We start from the raw sequence: 23,549 nt of genomic DNA, 5'->3' as shown, positions 1-23,549 counted from the left end.
GGGATGTCTTCTCTCGAGTGATGTCACAGGGAATCCCCATTCATAACCCCTCCCGGGTCTAAGTTGGCTTGGCTTCATCTGCGGGGCCCCTGCTACACAAAGGATAATACTGCGCAATAAGTCGCAGACAAAGAAATCTCGTAGAATAATTTTAACATACACAATTTATCTATCTCAATGGTCTGAATATTAATTAGTTTCGGTATGACCTCTATTAATGATATGAATATTAATCATTTTCAGCATTCTTTCCCTTTAATAGTATTGCGTGCGTAATTACGGAGATCGATATCAACCAAAGGTCCTTGGATCATGCCCCTGTCGGGTTCAGTATATACATTATATTTGGAAGGCAATAGGTAGTTTGACCTCGTGCCGATAGATACCTACGTCATCATGGTGAATATGAGACAACTCTGCTGACAGAAATTTGTTTTTCTTTATAAAAGTCCTGGTTGTGAGAGGTTCATTGTATTTTTCTTGTAAAGAAGACATAACAATCTGCAACTGGTACCAATTTCAGCTGTTGAAACATTCTCGTTTTCTCAAAGTTGCTGTGATTGACAGACAGAATAGGGATAAACTCTAAAGATCCAAGGCCAAATTGAGACATAAAAAAAAACAAGATAACAAAATATAACAACTCTGCAAAAATAATATTTTAGGTTGTTGGGGGGGGGGGGGGGCAAACGTGTGGCCATGGGGGCTTTGGGGGTTCTATAGAGGGAAATTCTGACATTAACATAATTTCTTTTCTGTTCATTTTGATCATAAAGAGCAAAATACGGCGTACCTGTAAAAACAGTAATTTTGGAACATTTTGGAGAGGGATTCTAGGTTTATAATTGGCATATTTGGCAAACAAGTCTGTAAGAACAATGGGATTAGATTATATAGACTTCTCCACTTACTATCAGGTAAAGGTAATGAATGTTTTCTTTAAATCACAGAATCAGCCATAAATACACATGGGAGACAAGAGATCAATACTAGAGTATATGCTATTTACAATATCAAACTAGCAGAGATGGTTTTAGAAGCAAGAGTTTTTTGAGGCCTAGAATTAGAAATAGATCACTAGCTATTCATTTGTCCCATACCGAGCTCGATAAGAGGATGGTTGCCCAGTTGTACTTCTTCTTAAAACAATAATCACCACCACCACCACCAAGCTCGATAGCTGCAGTCGCTTAAGTGCGGCCAATATCCAGTAATCGGGGGATAGTGGGTTTGAGCCCCACTGTTGGCAGCTCTGAAGATGGTTTTCCGTGGTTCCCCTTTTCACACCAGGCAAATGCCGGGGCTGTACCTTAATTAAGGCCACGTCCGCTTCATTCCACTTCCTAGGCCTTTGCTATCCCATTGTCGCCAAAAGACTATCTGTGTCGGTGCGATATAAAACAAATAGAAAAAAATTGTCCCATTAGAATACAACCTCGATGGCAAAGCAAGATGAAGAAACCAACAAAATCAAATACAACCTCTCTCTACAAAGTACAACTTCTTCATGATCCTAGTATTAGATGGCTCTACCAACAACGACTGGCTGAATTAACCCAATCAACTTCAACAGTAGAAAATGTTGAAGAGGAATGGAAACACCTAACAACCATCTTAAAACAGACAGCTAAAGAGAGCTTTGGCACCAAAACGAAGTGGCAAAGGAACAGGGGCCTCATAATTTGAGATGAAAACATCAAAGGAATTATCAAAGACAAACAGAAGGCCTACAGGGAATATTTATGTACCAAGAAAGATGAGGATAAAACAGAATACCACAGAAAGTAAGCAATTGCAAAGAGAGAATTATGCAAATACCATACGAGGAACTGGGAAGAATTTGTATCCCAGTTAGAAAATGACATAACCAAACCGAAACCACAGACTTACAAAATTTTTGAAAAATTTAAATAGGGAAACTAAAGACACACTCAGAATTAACACAATCTCCAGCAACACTTGGTCAAATCACTTCCAAAATTTATGGTCGCAGAATGTCTCACCTATTCAAACACTTCACTCAGACAGTCCACACATCAAACACATTACAGTGGCAGAACTAGCTGAAGTTCTGATAGCACTAAAATGCAATAAAAATCTGGAGAAGATACTTAAGTTTGGAGTTAATCAAATATTCATGCAATTTTTTCCAAGAAAGATTCACCCAGTTCCCAAATAGAATTTGGAAAGGAGAAGACCCACCTGGAAATTGGAATAAAGCAATAGTTATACCCATTTTCAAGAAAGGCAACAAAAATGACTGTGAAAACTACAGAGGTATATGTTTATTAAATTCTGGTTATAAAATATATGCCATCATTAAAAATAAACTATACAAACACTATGAGAACATGCTGAGGGAGGAAAAATTCAGCTTCAGAAAGGGAAGATCTTGCTGTGATGGCTATTTCACAATGAAAATCTTTCTAGGATAAAACAGGGAATTTAATGTAGAAACACACATTGCCTTTGTGGGGTTCTGAGAAGCAACGATCGTATTTATCGAGTAATATAATCCATTGCTCAGTGCATGGTGCAGTAGGGATCGGAGGAGCACCTCAACAGAAGACTCTGTACAAATGACAGACATCATAGCTATCCACAGAAAGGGCCATAAGGCAATGATAGTAGATCCCACCATTCATTCTGAAAGAGGCTTGAATCAGGCTGAGGAAGGTAATCATGAGAAACAAGCCATTTACAAACCATGCCTGCCATATACTTTACTGCGAAGTACAAAATTCTTCCTTATCAGTGGGTCACTAGAAGCTTTCTGTTTAGAACCAGAGGTTTATTACCAAAATACCTAGGAGGTTTACTGAAAAGTCTAAAATTTCCATTCCATGAAGTTGAAATATTATTGATGGAGATCCTTAAGAATTCACTATTAATTGCATATTTAAATTGTTTCCTGGATCTGTGGGAATTCTTTGTGTTGGATCAGGTGCAATGTTCAATTAATACACCAGAACATCCTTGCATGCCTGCCTGCCATTGTTATGTAGACTGATCATAGCACAGCAGAAATGAATGGGCCGTTTCTTCATCTGTGCTAATTAAAAATTAATATTTATTTCATTTCTCAAACAGCTTTAAGTGCCAAGAGTGTCAGGGGATATGTTTGGCTCACCTAGTGCAGGTCTTCATATTCGACTCCCATGGGCAACCTGAACATCTGCGTGTGAGATGATGATAACGAAGTAGGGAGAGGATTAAACCTGGTGTTGGCACATAACCTAGACCTTTTAAATAACACAAAGAGGCCTGCTTATCTGTCCCTCATTCCACATGAACACTGTGGAGAGGTTAGGAATTGAATCCAGGCCTTTGGCACCCAATCTAGTGATTAGAAATTGTATACCAGCACCTCTCCTACCCTGCCGGCTGGCATTCTGATGGTGAAAGTTTTTTTTATCCAATGGGATTTGAACTGGCTAACCATGGTGTTGGACTGTAAAGACTTGATGCCTTAACAATCATGACTACAAGGTATACACATTCATACGCAGGTAACCAAGATTTCATACTACAGGACATTTTCCCTTCCATTATATACAGTATATGATACAAAAGTATCAAAACACTAATATTTTGATATATTCATATGCTGTATGTGTTTATAAAAAAGTTTATAGAGCACACAATTCTCTTCATGTTGTTGAAATCTCATTTTCGTTATAAAGTCTTTTATATAACTTTAAAATAGAACTATTGGTGCACACAGAAAGTCGTTCTACATTATCATCAGCTAACTGTTCCAAGACGTCCAGCTATTTTTTAGCAATTAATTATGGCAAAATGATATGTGAATTGATCATTGAAGTCTGTCTAGCCCAACCTGAACTATTAGTCATAATAAGATATCGAGCTTTGATTTTTGTCTCGTACAGGATTCAGAGAATACACTGCAAGAAGTACCATTTCAATGACGTCGTTTGGTGGTAGCTTGTCCGTGCCTGACCGAGTCATCAGTATACCTAGCGGTACTGCAACTTTTGACGTCAGCAGTTGGTTGGGGTTTGCCTTTCTTGTTTCCAGTAGTGCTTTGAAGAGTTCCATATTCCCTCTGATCATCGCGAGTGTGAGCGGAGAGTTCCCCAGGTAGAGTGCCTCACAATTTGCGTTTCCCTTCTCCACCAACATTTGTAACATTGTCCTCAGGAACTGGAACACAGGGATAATGGTTCATGTTAAACAAAGATTTCCAACAAAAATAACAGTGTTATGAAAGATTTTACAATCTCTGGGCTGGAAAGATCTGGGAGTAAGGAGACGATCTGCTCAACTAAGCAGCATGTTCTGAGCTGTCAGTGGAGACACTCAGTCAGCTGACAATGTAAGGGAAGTAAACATAGCGGGACCGGCCGGGAGACTCCTTTCAACGCCTTAAAACTTTATATCAAGATTTAACCTCAACTTGGGTTATTCTTAAGGAGTTTCCCCAGGTCATCATATTTTAAATTTAAGTCTATCCTCATCTACAAGATATCTAAAGTACATACCAGAATACTATAGCAACTTCTCCACCAGCAATTTGAAGAAAAAAGATCGCTTTCTAGGATCCCTTACATACAGATTTTGTCACAGATTAAACAATGACTTGTTCAGTGTTTTAGCTCAACATGAAGGAACATTTTATCTCATCATTATCATCATAGGTGTTTTTTATTTCATATATGCCAATTTTTGTATCTTTACACAAATTTTTTAGCTGATTAAGGTCCAAAGCAGGAATGAAACATGTACTTTCTTAATCATTTAACTAGATTTTAAGCTGTAATATGTTTGTGATTACACAGACAATAAGCAAGTAAGTATTGGAAGGTAGGATTCTTCCTTCAACCTAAATCTTAATTGAGCTGATGCCAATACGTAACAAAAATGAGATTTATAAGTGGAGAAATGGCGTGTAATGGCATTAGTAGATGAAGATGAAGATAAATTTGGAATTTAAGAGGAATGACTGGTGCAGATATTTGTTCATAAGAAGAGAAATTAGGGATTAGGATAATTATCTAAGGGAGATTTCCAGGTTCTTTGAAATTATTTAAGAAAAGACTAGGTAAGCAATTTATAGAGAATATGCCCTAATGCAGATCAGTTGCAAAAGTACATCATCTTGCTCGTATGTAACAGAAAGGAACAAAGGATGAATCAAATCATTTTATTTATTTATTAATCTGGCCCAAGGAGGGCTTCGCATTGAGATATTATTAGATTTTCAACCTGTTGTTAAGGATTGCTAAGGCATAAAATAAAGTGTCCAAGGACATAACATTAATGAATCAGATGAAGGATGAGAGACTGTAATACAAGCCTCGGATGGAAATTTAAAAATGGAAATGGAATTGACAAGTCTCTGACTACAGTTGCACAATATGATGGTAATGTTGATGTTCATGCAAGTGTTAGATCAGAGAACAAAACCCTATTTGGAACAATAAATATTTTAACAATGAATGGGAAGGAAAATGAACTGATAGACCTAATGGAGAGACAAAAACTCAACATCCTGGGATTAAGTGAAATAAACTGGAAAGGGAAAGGAATGAAGAAACTAAGAAAGGGGTGCACCTTGTACTGGATGGGTAACAGTAAAGAGAAAAGAAATGGAGTGGGATTTGTAGTGAATCAGAATGTTGAACCAATAGCTGAAGTTGAGTATGTAAATGAAACAATTATAATAATGCACATACATGTAAACAAGGAACTACTGAAGACAGGATGTAGCTTGGAAGAAAAAGAAGAGTTCCTCAATGAACTGGAAACACATATTGTATAATAATAATGCTACTTGCTTTACGTTCCACTAACTACTTTTACGGTTTTTTGGAGATGCCGAGGTGCCAGAATTTTGTCCCTTTTGAACATTCTGTCATGAGAGATCTTAGCAAGAATACACTATCAACTAATTTATTCTAGAGTATTAATGTACAATATAAATGGGTAGAAGACCGTTTTATTGCCCAATTTTTGTAAAAACAGTTCCTCATGGATTATGATCAATTAGCCATCATATATTGGTTGGATTGTTTAGTGTCGAATTAAAAACTTTCACGGCATATATCTTGCATGGATTTTACTGAAATAGCTTGACTTAGTAGTGTGTACAATAGTTTAAACCTATATTTAAGTATTATATTCGATAATGTGAGGTGAACTTGAGGCCATAAGTTGACAGGCGAGATTTCATGAAAAACAATGTTTTCAGGTGGATAAACGTAACTCTGGAAAGATCTCGTATCAAACGGATCTCAAGCACCACGTTCACAAGGCTCATCGCCTGTCAACTTACAGCTTCAAGTTCACCTCACATTATTGAATATAATACTGAAATATAGGTTTAAAACTATTGTACACACTACTAAGTCAAGCTATTTCAGTAAAATCCATGCAAGATATATGCCGTGAAAGATTTTAATTTGACACTAAACAATCCAACCAATATATGATGGCTCATTGATCATAATCCATGAGGAACTGTTTTTACAAAAATTGGGCAATAAAATGGTCTTCTACCCATTTATATTGTATATCAATACCCTAGAATAAATTAGCTGATAGTGTATTCTTGCTAAGATCTCTCATGACAGAATGTTCAAAAGGTTTAATATATCATTCCAAGGTCAGTAGTCTATTTTTAACAGCTGTTTAGATATAATAAAAAAAGGAGATTTTATATGAAACTAGGTGCTACTGTTAATTTTATGCACAGTTACAAGCATTTAACTACGCCAGGAGATAGAAATGTACAGAACTGTATATAGAACATTTTATGTCTTTTCTAGAACTAAAAGGAGGTATTTAGGAGGTATTTGTTTTTCAACTACCTAAATGTTTTATGATATAACGCAATTGTAAATTACAAGGTATTTTAGAAGGTTTATATTTGTACATACATATATTATAAATATTCTAATGTAACTAGCTGAATGTCCTTGTTACTTCATCCTAGGCTGATGATGGCATATACAATGCTGAAACCAGTACCTAAAAATGACAAAAAATTGTGACATTTTAATTATTTCACATTTTTTATAGTATTGAACAGGTGGAAAATCCTACCCTTATCTTTGACTGTAAATCTCGTTTCAGTACGGACCAATAATGACATTTTTGACGTTAAATAAAGAGGAGTATCAAGGAAGAAAAGGAGAAATGTTGGGGAGAGTTTACAAACAAAATTGAGCAAGATAGTCGAGGAAATCAGAAACTATTATACAGAGTAATAAAATCGAAAAGAATAAATCAAGAAAAAATCAAGGCATTAGAGAGAGAAGATGGATCCATAGTACATGCCGAAAAGAGTATTCAGAAGGTGATGGAAAAGTATTTTGAAAAACTTCATAATGAGGATGACTGCTCGGAGGAAGAAGGAGATAAGAAAATGGAAATAATAGACAGAGAAAGAGAAGAGAACCCGATAACATGGTTGGAACTTGAAAGGGCAGTGAAAGCAATAACCAAAGGTAAAGCAAGTGGAAAAGACTAATTCAATGTTGATATGATTAAGGCAGCAGGAAGCATTGAACTACAGTGGCTATACCGAGCCCTCAATGCCATATGGAAGGATGAAAGGATACCTGAAGATTGGCAACAAGGAAGCATTGTATCATTGTTCAAGAAAAGAAAATAGGAAGAAATGTGAAAATTATAGAGGTATTATCACATGGGCTAAAAATAATGGAGAAAGTTAGAGTCACAAGACTGAGGGATATAATAGAAACACAGTTAGAGAAAGAACAATATGGCTTTAGACCAAATAGATCAATAAGAGACTTGATATTTGCAGTGCGAACGATAATGGAAAAACATCTGGAAAGGAACAAGGAAATCATCTTAGTATTTTTGGATTTGGAAAAAACTTATGATACAGTTAAGAGAAAACATGTATGGGAATGCCTACTGAAAAGGAATGTACCAAAATCATTAATTAACAAGATAAAAATGTTGTGTCATGAGACTAAAACAGTGTACAAGTGGGAATATTTTATACAAAAAAGTCTCAAGCAAGGAAGAGCATTGTTGTTGCCATTATTGTTTATTATATTGATGGATGAAATCATAAAACATGTAAAACAGAGTATTAGTAGTGATGAAGTGAGTGCTTTGGTATTTGCAGATTTTGGGGAAAGGGAGAAAAGGAAGTACGAAGGAGGCTGGACGTTTGGAATGAAAATATGAAGGAGTTTGGAATGGTAATTAGTAAAACGAAAACTGTAGTCATGCACTGTGGAAAAGAGAAAAAGAGAAGCCAAGTGAACATAGATGGAGAACGGTTAGAGAATGTAGAACAGTTTACATATCTGGGTAGCATTATTAATGGAAGTAATGAACCCTGAAATTAATAACAGACTAAGTAAAGGTACAACATTTTATCATCAAGTCAGAGAGCTTTTATGGGATGACAAAGTACCCAAGAGAACAAAATTAACATTATATAAACAGTATTTCATACCAGTTGTAACATACGGAATAGAAACGCTGGTAATTAATAAGAGACAAGATAGTAAGATCCAAGCAGTAGAAATGAAATTTTTAACCCTCTTGGAGCCAAGAGCCGATCTGGTCGGCCGCTCCCCATCAGCTGGAAGAGGCCAGAGCTCCGCCTCCACTCTACTACTGTAAAGTGCCAGGCCGTTTTCAGTGGAAATACATGTATTTTAAAATTCGCATATATCTACCGGTGTATAGCAAATACCGGCATGGAATTTTCTACATATCGACTACATAGAATAAGAAACTGGTTTGGAGTGATATAAAGAGTCAAAGACGTTTTATTGTTGATTTATAGTTGTCGAAAACGTTTATTTTTAGGAAGAGAAAAATATTTTCGCACTTTCTCTCTCAATATCTACTTTGAAAAAATAATTTACGATACAAAAGAATATACGTAATTATGTATAATGTATTTCTAAATACAATTTTATAGAATAACTAATTTGTAAGAGAAAAATAAAAACGTAAAAATTAAAATTCAAACATATGTCACTAATAAACACAAGACAATTTTACTCACCGATAAAATTCGCGTGTATGTATCGATGTTTGGCAAATACTGGCAACAAATTTTCTACGTGCAGACAACACAGTATTAAAATAATTCTGAATTATTAAATAAGTAAAAATAGTTGATATTATAGTTTTTGTTTTCAGAAAAAATAGTTTCTCGTTTTCGGTTGTAGTATATATTAGAAAAATAATTTTACAATACAACAGAATTTACAAAATTAAGAAATGTATGGCACTAAAGCCGTGATTTGCTTTGACCTACTAAGCGACCGCTGCTCCGTTCGGTACCTGCAGTTTACGAGGTGAATCATGGTCAGTGAGACGGATCCTCTCAGTAATTATTCTTGGTTTTCCAGACCGGGATCGCCCTCTCACCCTCAGATATCTCCTCAATTGCAATCACTTAGGGTCACTTAGAATGAGTGAACCTCGAACCAACTCTCAGGACCAGGCGAAAATTCTTGACCTGGGCGGGAATCGAACCCATGACCTCCGGGTGAGAGGCAGGCATGCTACACTTGGCCAGCGGAGACCGGCATTTAGGTAATGATAGAGGACTATATGTGACTATAAGGTTTAGCAGAGAGTAAGTGAAAAGTAAATTGAAGTGTGATATGGGCGGAGAATCAGACGGTAGGGCGTGTTTAGGTCCAAGAACTTCCTTGAAGGAGACAGGAGGTTGAGGAATGTTGTCGGGTTCATTGGGACAAATTTCCACAAAACATTCTCCAGAGACATCATCATCATATTCGTTATCACTAGTTTCATCTACCACCATATTCAGAGTAGCTTTAGTGCTGTTAGACACAATTAAACATCTCTTCTTTAGCTGCAGTGATTTCGCAGACGTGTCCGGTATAATTTCGTCGCTACTCTGAACTAAATTCCCTATCGCTATCCGATAAATCATCAGCGTTAACTTCGCACTGTTCTAAATACTGCATTAATTTATTGTCATCAATACCTGCTGAAAAATTATCACGTAAACAACATGCCATTTTCCTGTCACTAATCCAGTCACTGCAAGGAGCAAACTCTTACTGACCGGTTAGCGGTATTTGTAAACACAGGAAACGATTCTTGTGGAAGGTAAAACACCCTCTTGGAACTGCCAAAGCAAGGCCAGGCACACAATAACGTGTAGCCCCTTTACTACAGGTTGTAACAAAAGTATGCACGTCACTATGGGTTGCCTCAAAATTTCGTATATCACAAAATTTTAAGCCGGCCGATGTAATCGGCTCTGGCAACTTCCGACTGGATTGTTAACGGCCGACCAGATCGGCTCTGGCAATTCAAAGGGCGGATGCTCGTAATACCACCTGGCACCAAGAGAGTTAAGAACTTTGGTTAAAAAGACAAGAAGAGATAGAATTCAAAATATTAAAATCAGAGAAGAGCTAAATATAGAACCGTTGGTACAAATGATACAGAAAGCAAGACTGAGATGGTTCGGACATGTAAAAAAATGGGAAAGGAACGGGTAGGAAGAAGGGAATTGGAGAGAGAAGTTACGGGAAAGAAACCAGTTGGAAGACTGAGAAGAAGGTGGATGGATCAGAAGCGAAGTACTATGAGCAGTGATATCAATAAATAAATAAATAAATAAATAAATAAATAAATAAATAAATAAATAAATAAATAAATAAATAAATAAATAAATAATAAACATAATATGTTGTAATTACATCTACACAAAAAATTGTATAGTATTGAATAAGGTGGACCCTAAAAACTTTTAAAAGCTTTGTAGAACTACCATTGGTCAGGAAGTTTAAATATCTGGGTTCATACGTACAGAGTGATGGAGGTATGGAGGCTGAAATACAACACAGGGTAAATGATGGATGGATGAAATGGAAGAAACTGAGTGGAGTAATGTGTGATAAGAAGGTCAGTTGCTGGATGAAAGGAAAGCTCTATAAATCTGTGGTAAGACCTGCGATGCTTTATAGTGCAGAAACTTGGCCAATCACAAAAGCCCAAGAAGGAAAGATGGATGAAAAATGATAAGAGTAAGGAATGATTACATCAGAGGATCAGTAAAAGTAGGACCCATAGGAAAGAAGGTTCAAGAAAGTAGGCTAAGATGGTGTGGACATGGGCAGAGAAGAGGGGAGGACTACGTGGGGAAAAGAATTGGAAACCTGGAACTGAAGGGTCAAGGAAGAAAGGAAGATGAAAAATGAGATGGAAAGACAAGGTAGAAGGGGATCTAAGAGAAAAAGGTTGGGAGAGGTAAGAAGCACTGGATAGACATTTATGGAAGAGAATCCACCAAAGCAACGCTGACCCTACGTGATGTGGGAAAAGGCTGAGATAAAGAAGAAGAAGAAGACAGTAAATTTTGTCATTGCTTTTTGTTCATTTGAATGCTGTATAAATGATTTCTCAATATAGCTACTGAGTCCTTTAAAATACAGTGTTCAAAAACAGTTTTGCATGTTATGATTTCATATGGTATATGTCACGGTACCTCAAACATGTTTATGATATGCACTGTAAATCAATGTCTGAGACATACAGTGATACTAAATCATGATCAGGTTCAATATTTGTCAGACAGGATGCACTTGTCATTTGACATCACTTTGATATTGGACTGCTTGAATGTCAAAATGTGGCTTTAGTGAGACATGCATATCGTTCTCTTCCACTTTGCTTTAACCACTTCACAGAAACCTTGCATCTGCACTTGAAGACAAATAGCAAGCAACACTATCAGGTCAGTGGAACAAATTTGTCTTACACATTGTACCTAAAGCAAGGGGTTTGTGACACGTCTTCTTCTTCTTTCCTGGCTGTATATGTACCCAGGTGTGGCGTGGAATGACATTAGTCAACGAATAAGTTTGAGTGGTGTCTTTAAAAGTAGGAAAGATCACAACATGAAGATAAAGTGGGAATTCAAAAGGACAAATTTGGGCAGACATTTGTTTAAAGAAAGGGGAGTTATGGATTGGAATAACTTGCCAAGGGAGATGTTCAATAAATTTCCAATTTCTTTTAAATCATTTAAGAAAAAGCTAGGAGAACAACAGATAGGGAATCTGCCACCTGGTCGACTGCCCTAAATGCAGATCAGTAGTGATTGACCCATAAAACGGGCACTCCTGAGCTCACTCAGGGTCAGCTTGTCTCACTCGGAGAGGGTGTGTCTGACGTTCTTGCACCAGATCTAATGGCACTTCACTTTTCCCTAAGGCAGCCTCAGCAGTTCATTTTTCCATGTTGCCTCAGGATGCCCTCTTCCTCTCTTTAGCCCTTTGATGGCAAGAGCTTTCTGTACTAAATGGTGTTCATTTTTTCTTCTGACGTGACCATACCAGCGGAGCTGTTTTTACTCCATCTTGTCATTGATGAGCAATTCTTTGAAAGATCCTTGCACATGCTCATCGAGCACTTTGTCATGCAAAGTGACTCCTGCCGACCATCGCAACATCTGCATCTCTATGACATGCATTCGCTGGTCATGCTTTTTCTGCCTTGTCCAACATTCGGAGCAGGCCGGACAGTAGTTTGAACATTTTGCCCTTTGATTTGACTGGCATCTGCATATCACACAGAACACCAGTAAGAGACCGCCATTTCATCCAACCAATACTGATGTGGTGTTTGATACTTGCGTCGATATTACCAGCAGTTGTGATGAATGATCCAAGATATTTGAACTTGTTGGTCATCATCAGTGGTTCTCCAGGAGGAAGACAGTGTTGTGTGGGCCCGCTTGCCCTGGCTGCACAGAGCTGAAGAACATATACTATGTATTCTTGTGACTTACTCTTAATCCGTTTGCCTCTAGTATTACTCACCATTGTTCCAAGACTGCCTCAACCTCCTAACATGACTCACGAACCAAAACAATATCATCTGCGTAAAGTATGGTCCACGGCAGGTCTGTCATGAGCTGCTCTGTCAGGTAGTTGATGACAATGTTGAACAGTGCCAGGCTCAGTGATGACCCCTGATGCACACCAACATCAACACGGAAACTATCTAAAACACCTGCAGTGGTTTTCACCATAGTAGATGGACTTAGGTACATATCTTGGATCATCTTCACATATGCCTCAGGAACGGTTTGATGTTGTAGCGCTGCCGAGACAATATCTCTAGGAACATAATCGAAGGCTTTCTCCAGGCTGATGAATATGGGGGTCTTTATGTAGCTCACAGTATTTCTTAATCAAGATCCGCAGAGTCTGAACTGCATCACCTGTTGAAATATCTGATGTGAAACCACAGTGGTTCTGGTGAACGTTAATCAAACCCTTGATGCAGTCTCCTATGACACGCTCCCAGATTTTGAGTGTGTGTGTGTGTGTGTGTGAAGTGAGTTTGAACCTCGGTAACTCTCACACGTTCTCAGGCCAACCTCATTCTTGTAGATGGGTACAAGGAAGCTTTGACGGAACTGTTCTAGCATTGGAAAACCAGCGAGGATTTTGTTGAACAATTTCGTCAACCACTCATTTCCTTCAGCACCTAGGACTTTTCATAGTTCAGCTGGAATATCATCAGGGCCAACCGTTTTGCCATTCTTCATCTTTGACACTACTGCAATATTAGAAAGGATGACCTAAGGCACAAGCTCCTCAACTGAACACTGCAAAGCTGCTCTATCCCACGGAAACTCATCATTTAGTGTCCGATTTCATGGCTAAATAGTTAGTGTGCTGGCCTTTGGTCACGGGGTCCAGAGTTCGATTCCCGGCACTAAAAGCTGTTAGCCATTTCATTTCATTTTTCTCATTTAGTAGCCCTTCGAAATACTTATTCCAGCGGTTGTTGATGTCAGTAATGTTCCCTGACTGTCATAGATATATTTAGTGGTGACAATATCCCTGGATTGTCTTTTGTGCTGAGCAATGACCTTGTAGATCTGTTGTACAACCTCTGGTGTCTCCAAGTCATCACAGAAGCCTTGGTGTGCTTCACTTTTAGCTATTGCAACAACTCTCTAGGCCTGCTTTTTGGTGGTCTCATATTCTGCCTTTAGGTCATGTCTGTTTTGGTTGTCTTTCTCTTTCCACCATGCTTTAAATGCAGTCTTTTCCCTTTTCAGAGCTTCATGGATGTTATATTTCCACCACTAGGTTTCCTTGTCTGTTTTCAGTCTGCCAGTGGTACATACTTCTAGAATCTCTCCCACATTTGATCAGGGGTGTCGTCGTCATCCTCCTGCATGTCCTGGATGATATAAGCCCCAAAATCATCAATAAGTGGTTGTGCTGTCTCTTTGTCTCACACCTTAAACCACTTTAATCTTCGTAGTTGGTATGACCCTATGTTGATTTGTCAGAGGCTTTCCTGGGATAACTTCAACAAACTGTCTCAGCAGATCACGGTTGCAGAGAATGTAGTCAATTGGAAACATATGACTCTCTCTTCCACTTGGTCTTGTACCATTGATGAGGTCTTCACCTTGTATGTGATCAGGTGCTCTTCCTTCTTCTGAAAGTATGTTGTTGACTATAGTTAGATCGTATGCTGAGGCAAGCTGGAGGATCTCTTTACCCTGGTCATTCCTCATTCCATAACCAAAGCCTGCATGACATTTGGAATAGTCCTTCCAACATGACCATTAAGGTCACCCAATATAATCTTGTTCACTTCATGTGGCATCTGCTGCAGTAGATGATTGTAGTCCTCCCATAATATTTGTTTCGTGATGGTGTCATCATTGTAGAAGAGCTTATAGCCATGGCCGATGTTTCTGGCTTTTCCTCCACTCCAGTTTGTGTCCTGAACATCTGCGATGTCCAGTAGGAGCATTTCCATTATGTCTGCTAATTCGTAGGTTTTCCGGATGAATGTGCCAACGTTACATGTGCCAATTCTCAACTTTGGGAACATATTTCCCGCTTTCTTCCCAGAGGCAGGTGTCCTAGCTTTTACCTCACTTTTGCAGGGAGGTGACCTATATTTGGCCTCGCTTTTGTGGGCAGGCAACCTGTCGGTTATTTTTCTACATATGTCGTACTCCCATGGTCAGCATGGTTCGTCAAAATGTTTTACAGCCGGTTACCGCCTGATGCCAAGCCAGATTAGTCTCGCTGCCATTGACTCTACTGTCGAGTTCATCCGCCACCAGTCCTACTGCTGATACCGACAGTCAGCAGAGTCCCATGGACCTCTACTTTGATCCTTTCAAAGAAGCTTCATGAGACATGGTGAGATGGCTTCCAGTGGCATTTTCTCCACTGAAGGGGCCATCACCCAATGGGTTTGTGACACTGTTGATGGAAAATACAGCACTGTGGTTTTCCTCCTATGCTACTGATTATGTTTCCTTGCTTTATCCAAGTTCCTCTCTTAGGATTTGAATAGATGTTTCTTGAGGTAGAATACACTGTTTTTGCATGGGAATGAAAACCTTGTTATTGTGAGGAACAATCTTTATTATAAACAAGTTTTTGTATGATTCAGAGCAATCAAGTTCAAGGGTGTCCCTTATAAGAGAAAGTGGATGGCTAACCTGAGTTTTATCTAAATTAGCATCTTGCCGCATGCATAGAGCATGCAACACGTTCTTCCCATTACACTTGCAATCACCTTCATCAGTGAAATCAAAGGCTTTGTCATCTTCACTGTATTCCATCTGCAAAGAAAAGAGAAGAAAGTTTGAATAGGAAATGCTTAGCGAGAAGTAGAAATTATACCTACTGTAAAATCCTGATCTGAATTATGTTCAAAACTGACATCAATTGCTCAATGGCCTGCTTAATTATCCATTTATATTGGTATATAAGTTCTATACCAAAGAGTTTGTAGAAACATGGGACTTAGCCTTGGATTGAAAGCTGGATGGTAATATCTGTGGAGATGGCTATTTTTTCAAGGAATAGTCTCCTGTAACATCAACAAATGAAGAAAGAGGAAGAGGTCTAAACCATGATAAAGAGAGGCTGTACAGAGCTCAGGGAACAAGGACAGGAATTTAGATATCATAACAGAACAGTGAAATCTTGTGATGTAAATGGTGGAAGACAAGATCAATGGAAATGACATTACAGGATAAAGAGAGCAGTAATACAACTTAGAATGTCCATCAAACAGGTCCGAGTATTGTAGTACACTTACCTAGCCTGCACTGCAGTCTAGTCATGTGTTCCCGGGTGAAATGTGAACTGAGTGGATGTCCTAGGAGGTAATCATCCTCTTTTTATTTAATTAATTTGAGGTTGTAATGGTTATTCTCATGCCTTAGGTCACCTTTCAGATGGTGGTATAGTTTTGTGAGACCATTACAGCTTTGGCTGGCATTGTGGTTTAGGGGTAGTGAGTCTACCTTGTACTGGAAGGTCCCAGAGTCATTCCTAGTTAGATCAGGGATTTTTACCTGGAACTAAAGGCTGGTTCGAGATCGACTCAGCCTACATGAGAACAAGTATCTGACGGTGATAGCAGCCCTGGTCTAGAAAGCCAAGAATAATGGCCGAGAGGATTTGTCATTCTGACCACAGGTCGCTTCAAAATCTGCAGGCCTTCAGACTGAGTAGAGGCTGCTTAGTAGGCCAAGGCCCATCAAGGCTGTATTGCCATAGGGATTTTATTACAGCCTTGTACGTGAGGCCATCTAACAAGTGCGGGTGGCTTGTGCCATGAGAAGATGCAATGTGTAAGTTGCAAGAATATCCAGCACGAACACCAAGCCCCTCATCATCATCATCATCATCATCAGTCTCCAGTCTCCCAGGTGCGGTGTGTACAAGCACTCGCCACTTCAGTCGATTCAGGTAGCATTCTTCTTCCTGTACTTGGTTCCAATCCACTTCTCTATGTTCTAGATCTTATTTGACTTGTTTGATCCATCTCCTTTGAGGTCTGTCTCTACGTCTTTTGCCGTGTAAGGTTTTCTCCAACCATTCCTTAGCTACTGAGCAAGAATCCATTCTCATTTCATGGCCATAACATTTCAATCTTGATCTGATTATGGTATCATACGTAGTACAGTCATTAAGTTCTGAGACTGGCCGCATGATGGCGCTGTTGTGCACTATAGCGCATATGTGGTGCCGTGGTATGGTACCATGTCAGTTAGTCTTTTGTCCCTGCAAGAGACAGTTGAGGGCATGCACTGGAAGCAGATGTACGGTCATTGTTGTGATGGTGAATTGAATGCGCCAGTCGGACCTTGACATATCATAGTTTGAGCAACGGGCAAACATCAAGTTCTGCTAGAAATTAGGCAAAACTGCTGCCAAAACGTTTGAAATGAAGCAGCAGGTTTACGGTGAGGACGCATTGAGCCGCAGTGTTGTGTTTAGATGGCACCAACATTTTGTGCAAGGACGGGACAGTTTGGAAGATGATGTGCGTACTGGTTGGCCACAAACAGTTCAAATGGAGCGCAAGATCCAAGAAGTTGCCACGTTGGTGCGTGCTAACCGTTCCCAATCGGTAGACGATCTTGCAGCAGCAATAGGGGTCAGCCATGGTACTTGCCACAAAATTCTGATGGATTACCGCAACATATCTCGTGTTACCCAGCACAGTGTGCCACGAATCCTGTCGCAAGACCAACGTGATGATCGCATGACGATTTGTGTTGACCTCATCAGTAGTGCTGACCATGATCCGACATTCTCAACCGGATAATAACTGGAGACGAAACATGGTGTTTCCTTTTAGCGGTGCTTCCAGTAGCTATACCAACGTTGGCAAACATGCATAACAGCCAACAGCGACTATTTTGAGGGTGGATGTGGTTCTGTTAAGTGGCTAACGGCCAACGGCGACTATTTTGAGGGTGGATGTGGTTCTGTGTAGGTGTACGCCGTGTAACGCGGCATTGTGTGCAACATACAGAGTCGTGTGGGTGCCTGTTCTCCAGGCGTCAAGTCTCAGAACTTAATGACTGTACTTCGTATAACAATTTTCTCATTTGAATCTCTTGGCGAATCCTCTCATTGCGGACCTTATCTCTCCTGGTTTTTTGCAGCATTGTCCGGGGGAATTTCATTTCTGCAACTTGGAGACTACTTTTATCTCTGCCTGTGATGATACAAGTTTCAAGGCCATAGGTTTTTATGGGCAATAAGTAAGCCTGATCAAGTGTTTGTTTGGCTAGTATTGGAATCTGGCTGTCCCAGAGAAGGCTTCTAACCTGATGGTAAATGACAGCTCCTCTTTGAACTCTGTGATTTCAGCATTTGATCAGTTATCTTCAGCCAGGACACTACCGAGGTATTGGAAGTGGTTAACTTCTTGGAATTTCTGTCCGTCTACTGTGATATTTGCTCCTGACTTTTGTCTGTTGACTGTCATAACAACTGTTTTCTTAAGGCTGATTTTAAGTCCAAATTCCTTAAAATGAGAATTCCAAACATTAATCTTTCCTCGAACTTCTTCTTCATTACCTTCCCAAATTACTACATCAGCTGAAAATGCAAATGCTTTGAATGCACTGTTCTTGCTGTGCTGTTTCACTCTTTTCATTATCTTATTCATCCCAGTGATAAATAGTACAGATGACAAAAGTGCTGCCTTGTTGCACTCCTTTACTTGTTACAAACCAGTTGGAATAACCATTTCCTATCCTTACACAGCTCTGGCAGTGTTTGTACAACACTTGTACTTTACAGATGAGAGATACTGGAATGTTTCTCCTATTCAAGCAATCCCAAAGTTTACACCTCAGTATGCTGCCATAAGCTTTTTCTAGGTCCAGAAAGACAAAGATGACATTTTTTTCCCTTTTCCCATTGTTTTTCCATTATCATTTTCACAGCAAAAATGACGTCTGTTGTTGATCTGTTACCTTGAAACCCATATTGTTCTCCTCAGGCTGTGGTTCAATGATCTTTTGTAATCTTTTCTCTATCACTTTCTCCATCAACTTAAGTTCATGAGACAGGAGTGTGATTCCTCTATAATTGCCACACATCTGTCTATTTCATTTCTTGAAGAGGGGGACTATACAACCTTTAGTCCAGACAGTTGGGATTTTTCTTCATTCCACATGGCATTCATCACTCTAAATAGCCACTGAAGTCCATGAGCTCCAGCAGCTTTAATCATGTCTGAGCTAATCTCATCGAGGCCAGGTGATCTGCCTTTGCTCATACTGTTCAGAGCATTTTCATTCTCAAACCAAGTCAATGAGGAGTCACTTTTTTCCAGCCTTGTTCCCAGTATCCAATTCCAAATCTCCTTCAGTGATTTCTGTTGGGACTGTTCCATTATACAAGGTAGAAGAATACCTTCTCATCTCTTTCCGAATATCTTCCTCTCTCTACATTATAATTCCATCATCTCTCTCCAATTCTTTAATTGGTACATGCCCAAATGGCTTTGGAAACAGGAACCAAGAAGGTTTTTCACAATTTTGTACAGAAGTTTCTTATTTCCTTTACTGTCTTCCACTAATTTGTCAGTAAATTCAAGACAGTTTTTCTCTTTCTCAGATTTAATTACTTTCTTTGCTCTGAGTTTTAGGTCTCTATATTTCTGTTTTAGTTTTCTCAGTTTTACATAATCCTTATCTGCACCTTTTAGGTTCTATTTATCTCTTTCTCATCTTGCCATATTCCTATCTTTTATGGCTTGCTGAACAGAATCATTTCACCAAGAAGTTTCCTTTTCTTTTGTTATACAACTTGTTTTTCCTACAATATCAACAGCTGAGCTCACAAGTATTTTCTTGAATCGGGTCCATTCCTTTCCTCCCGTTTCTATCTTACCTGTCAGGAGCTGGTCACGGATCCTTCTTTGGTATTCTTCCTTTTTTTCAGGTTCATCCAATTTCAACACCCTTATTTTGGGTTTTCGCCTGGTCTTCACATTTTTTACTGAGATGTTCCTAAAGGTTGCCATCAGTAATCTGTGGTCACTGTCCATGCTTTCTCCTGGCAATACTTTCACATCGGTGAAAAACAAACCGGCTTCCTTATCAGAGATAATACAATCGATCAAAGATTTCTGCTGTCCATCCCAACTGTATCTTGTTACTTTATGGCTGGGTCTTTTCTGCAAAAAGGTTTTCTTAATTATGAAGTTATTTCTTAAACATAAGTCCAGCACATCTTCACCTTCTTGGTTCCTGTTTCCAAAGCCATTCGGGCCAATCACATTTTCATACCCTGTTCTATTAACACCAACTTGGACATTCATATCTCCCATCACAATCAATATGCTCTTCCAGTTCATCCAGGAATGTGTCTTTCTCCTCTTGAGTACACCCAGATTGACGAGCATATACTTGGATTATGGTTAGGACCTCTTTCCCTATTTTCAATCTTAGCTTGATTTTTATTCTATCATTGACATGTTCCATGTCCGACACTAGTTACATGTTCTTTCTTTCTTTCTTAATCTGCTTACCCTCCAGGGTTGGCTTTTCCCTCGGACTCAGCAAGGGATCCCACCTCTACCGCCTCAAGGGCAGTGTCCTAGAGCTTCAGACATTGGGTCGGGGGATACAACTGGGGAGGATGATCAGTACGTTGCCCAGGCGGCCTCACCTTCTATGCTGAACAGGGGCCTTGGTGGGGGATGGGAAGGTTGGAAGGGATAGACAAGGAAGAGGGAAGGAATCGGCCATGGCCTTAAGTTAGGTACCATCCCGGCATTCGCCTAGAAGAGAATTGGGAAACCACGGAAAACCATTTCCAGGATGGCTGAGGTGGGAATCGAACCCTCCTCTACTCAGTTGACCTCCCGAGGCTTAGAGGACCACTCGTATCACTTTTCAAATTTTGTGGCAGAGCCGGGATTTTACCTGTTGATTTAAAAAATTTATTTTACCTCGTTTAATTTGATATTAAGAAATGATTTTAACGATTCTAAATTGTATTTAATGTCCAAATGTAAACCGCTATAAAACTTTCAATCTGACTTTTCATACTGTTTACCATCATACCACTGTCTGCTGTCCATCGCCTAACAAGTTCTTTTTGCAATCACTCACATTCCTATAACTTATTACTACCAGTGGTGGCCGGTCAATATGTGCTACTAGGCTACAGTGCGTGGCTTGGAACTTTAAGGAATTATTTATATTTAGTGCATTAGTCTTGGTGCCTTTTCTTAGTTTTGAGTACGGTATGAATTTGTGTTTAGTTTAAATCAGGATGAGATCTGTCAGACACCTTAGCTCTGTTCTCCCAAGAAACTTACTCATGCTCATGTGAAAGGAGCTCTAGCCTGTAGCCTGAAGGAAGCAATCCACACGCGCAGCCAAGCTTGCAACACACCCCGTAGCCGGTGGACTATACCAAAAACCGTGATCAACTTTCCCTGATCCCATCTATAATTACTTTCCCTACCGCAAAAGGGTAGCACTGCCCAATGCCTCCTGCTACCCTGATGTTGAACGTGGTAAACGATTCTGCCATTAGAGAGTAGCATCGTCTGGGCTCAAAGGTAAAACTTAAGTGGGGGCAATCTCTTGCAAACGTAATGTTGCTATTAAGGTAACGCTTGTTAAAATTCCTTTTGTGTCAAGAATAAGGAATTCATGGGTGAGTCAAAGAATCTTGGACCGATCCTAAATGTTACCCCGCATTAGAATGTAATTTATGCTGGTAATAGGGGAGGTATCAATAATTCAGGTACCACCACTTTCATTTGTACTGTGCAGTTTTTGATCTGTGGGTATATTGCTGGTGTATGTTTTCCTTTCATTGTGATAATGCTAAAGTTCAAACAGAGCATTTTTTGTAACATGTAGGACGATTTTTTCATGAGGTGCTACTCATTACTACTCTATACGGTACAACATAATCTGCAAGAATGCCTTATCTGTGATTCCAGTTCTTTACTGATATGATTTATGTAAGTAACAAAACATAAATCTGTCTCATTGCACGAATGGTACGCATTGAGCCTTTTGGTTCAGAGGGCGTGAGGTTTGACTCCCGGTAGGTTCACGGGTTTTAATCTGGTGCGGTTAACTCCTCTGACTCAAGGACTGGGTGTTTGTGTTTGTCCCAATACTCTCCTCATGTACACAGGACCAACCAGCAGAGTGAATACATAAGGCATCCAGCCATAAAACAGGGCCTAATTTCTACCTCTACTGAAACAATATAGGCATACTTAACATACTCAGTATTGCTGATCACAAAATCACTGGCTTCAGTGCAAATTGTTCTCTAGATAGAACATTGGATATGGAGAACATCACTGTGAATCTTAAGTGTGTAGAAAGAAAACAATATTCAAATTATACGGTATTCAAAACAAATAGTAAAATCCAGTCAACAGAAATGAAATTCATCAGAACAAAGAACCAAAAAGACCAGGAAAGACATAATTAGATTTAGACATGTTATGAGGATGGATAGAACGAGAACAGCAAGGAATTACTTTGACAGAGACATGAGAGTGAGGAGGCCAGTTGGGAGGCCAAGGAATAGATGGAAAGACACAGTGAAATCGGAGGTCAGCAAGAGGAATGCCAAGTGGGAGGACACAGAGGAACAGAAACTATACTTTGACAGGAAGAAGTGGTGAGCCCTTGTACACTACACCCAGAAAACTGGAGCTGGAAAATGATGATGATGATGATGATGATGATGATGGTATTCAAAACTGGTATTTTAATGGCAAAAACATGTGGAACAACTTTAAAATCAATGGAAATTAAAAAAATAAAAAAAATCAGCAACATTACTTATGACATTAATGGGGATTTCTGCACAAAATCAAACTAAAATACCTCAAAAATAAAAATTACTGAAAGATGTTTTAAAATACCGGTACTCCATTTATCATCAAATATGTAAATACTAAAAGAGCTATGTTTCTGTATTATCAGGGGGAAAAAGTACAATTTTATCAAAATCATAAGTTTCTTATTCTAATGCTTACCTTTGCCCGAACATCGGGATTGCCCCCATATTCAAGCAAAAGTTCACACATTTCAAGTGTCTCTTGGCAGGGAACCATTAGTGCTAGTACATGAAGTGGACTTAGACCTCCATCCTAGAAAATGGAATAAGACAAATGTTATTGCCAGTACATTAAGAATACATCATTTATTTGAATGGAATAGGGATATACCATTAATTATACTAGTCTTGATGAGTAGACTCATATGGATAGTGGGAGGCAGATAGCAGATTATATCCTTTTTTGAAGAGAAAGTACATCCTGAGAATTATTGAAAATTAAATAGATAACTGATGGTTCAAATCTGATAAAAATAAATACCAGTGGCAAAATATTAAGAACACAGGACAAACACAAAAGGAGAAAAGGGTCCTAAAGGGATAATATTAATATTGGAGAGGGATGTCTTGATTTGACACTTACTTTGAAGATGTGCAAATTGTCTTTGTCCTCCATCACCAACCCACAGGGAACATTTTAAATATTGGATTACATGGAAATCATTGTGGTGGTCAAATCTTGTAAATATATTTAGTCTGCCTTCACAATCCTCCCTCAGATACTAAGTAGTGGTGTCAAATTAGGTGAAGGATCTCCTGTATGATTACACAAAATTTACAATACTCTATGTGACTACACTGTAAATAGATACTATCAACATCAGAAAATTTGAACAAATGACTTATATTGTGCAACATTAT

At 38.9% G+C, this 23,549-nt stretch overlaps 1 protein-coding gene across 1 annotated transcript in view; it reads right to left on the bottom strand.

The window, feature by feature from the left end:
- LOC136879285 (ankyrin repeat and MYND domain-containing protein 1) overlaps positions 1 to 23,549 on the bottom strand; it is a 299,890-nt gene that overhangs the window by 83,048 nt on the left and 193,293 nt on the right. Inside the window, exons 12-14 of the mRNA XM_068228945.1 lie at positions 22,828 to 22,941; positions 15,491 to 15,613; positions 3,919 to 4,164 (exon numbers count right to left, since the gene is read on the bottom strand). Of these exons, the coding sequence (XP_068085046.1) occupies positions 3,919 to 4,164; positions 15,491 to 15,613; positions 22,828 to 22,941 (483 nt within the window). The remainder of the gene's footprint in view (positions 1 to 3,918; positions 4,165 to 15,490; positions 15,614 to 22,827; positions 22,942 to 23,549) is intronic.

This window comes from Anabrus simplex, chromosome 8 (genome assembly GCF_040414725.1).
Source record: "Anabrus simplex isolate iqAnaSimp1 chromosome 8, ASM4041472v1, whole genome shotgun sequence".
Taxonomy (NCBI): Eukaryota; Metazoa; Arthropoda; class Insecta; order Orthoptera; family Tettigoniidae; genus Anabrus; species Anabrus simplex.
Note: the sequence above shows the minus strand (reverse complement) of the source record. Positions and strands in the feature narration are given on the sequence as shown.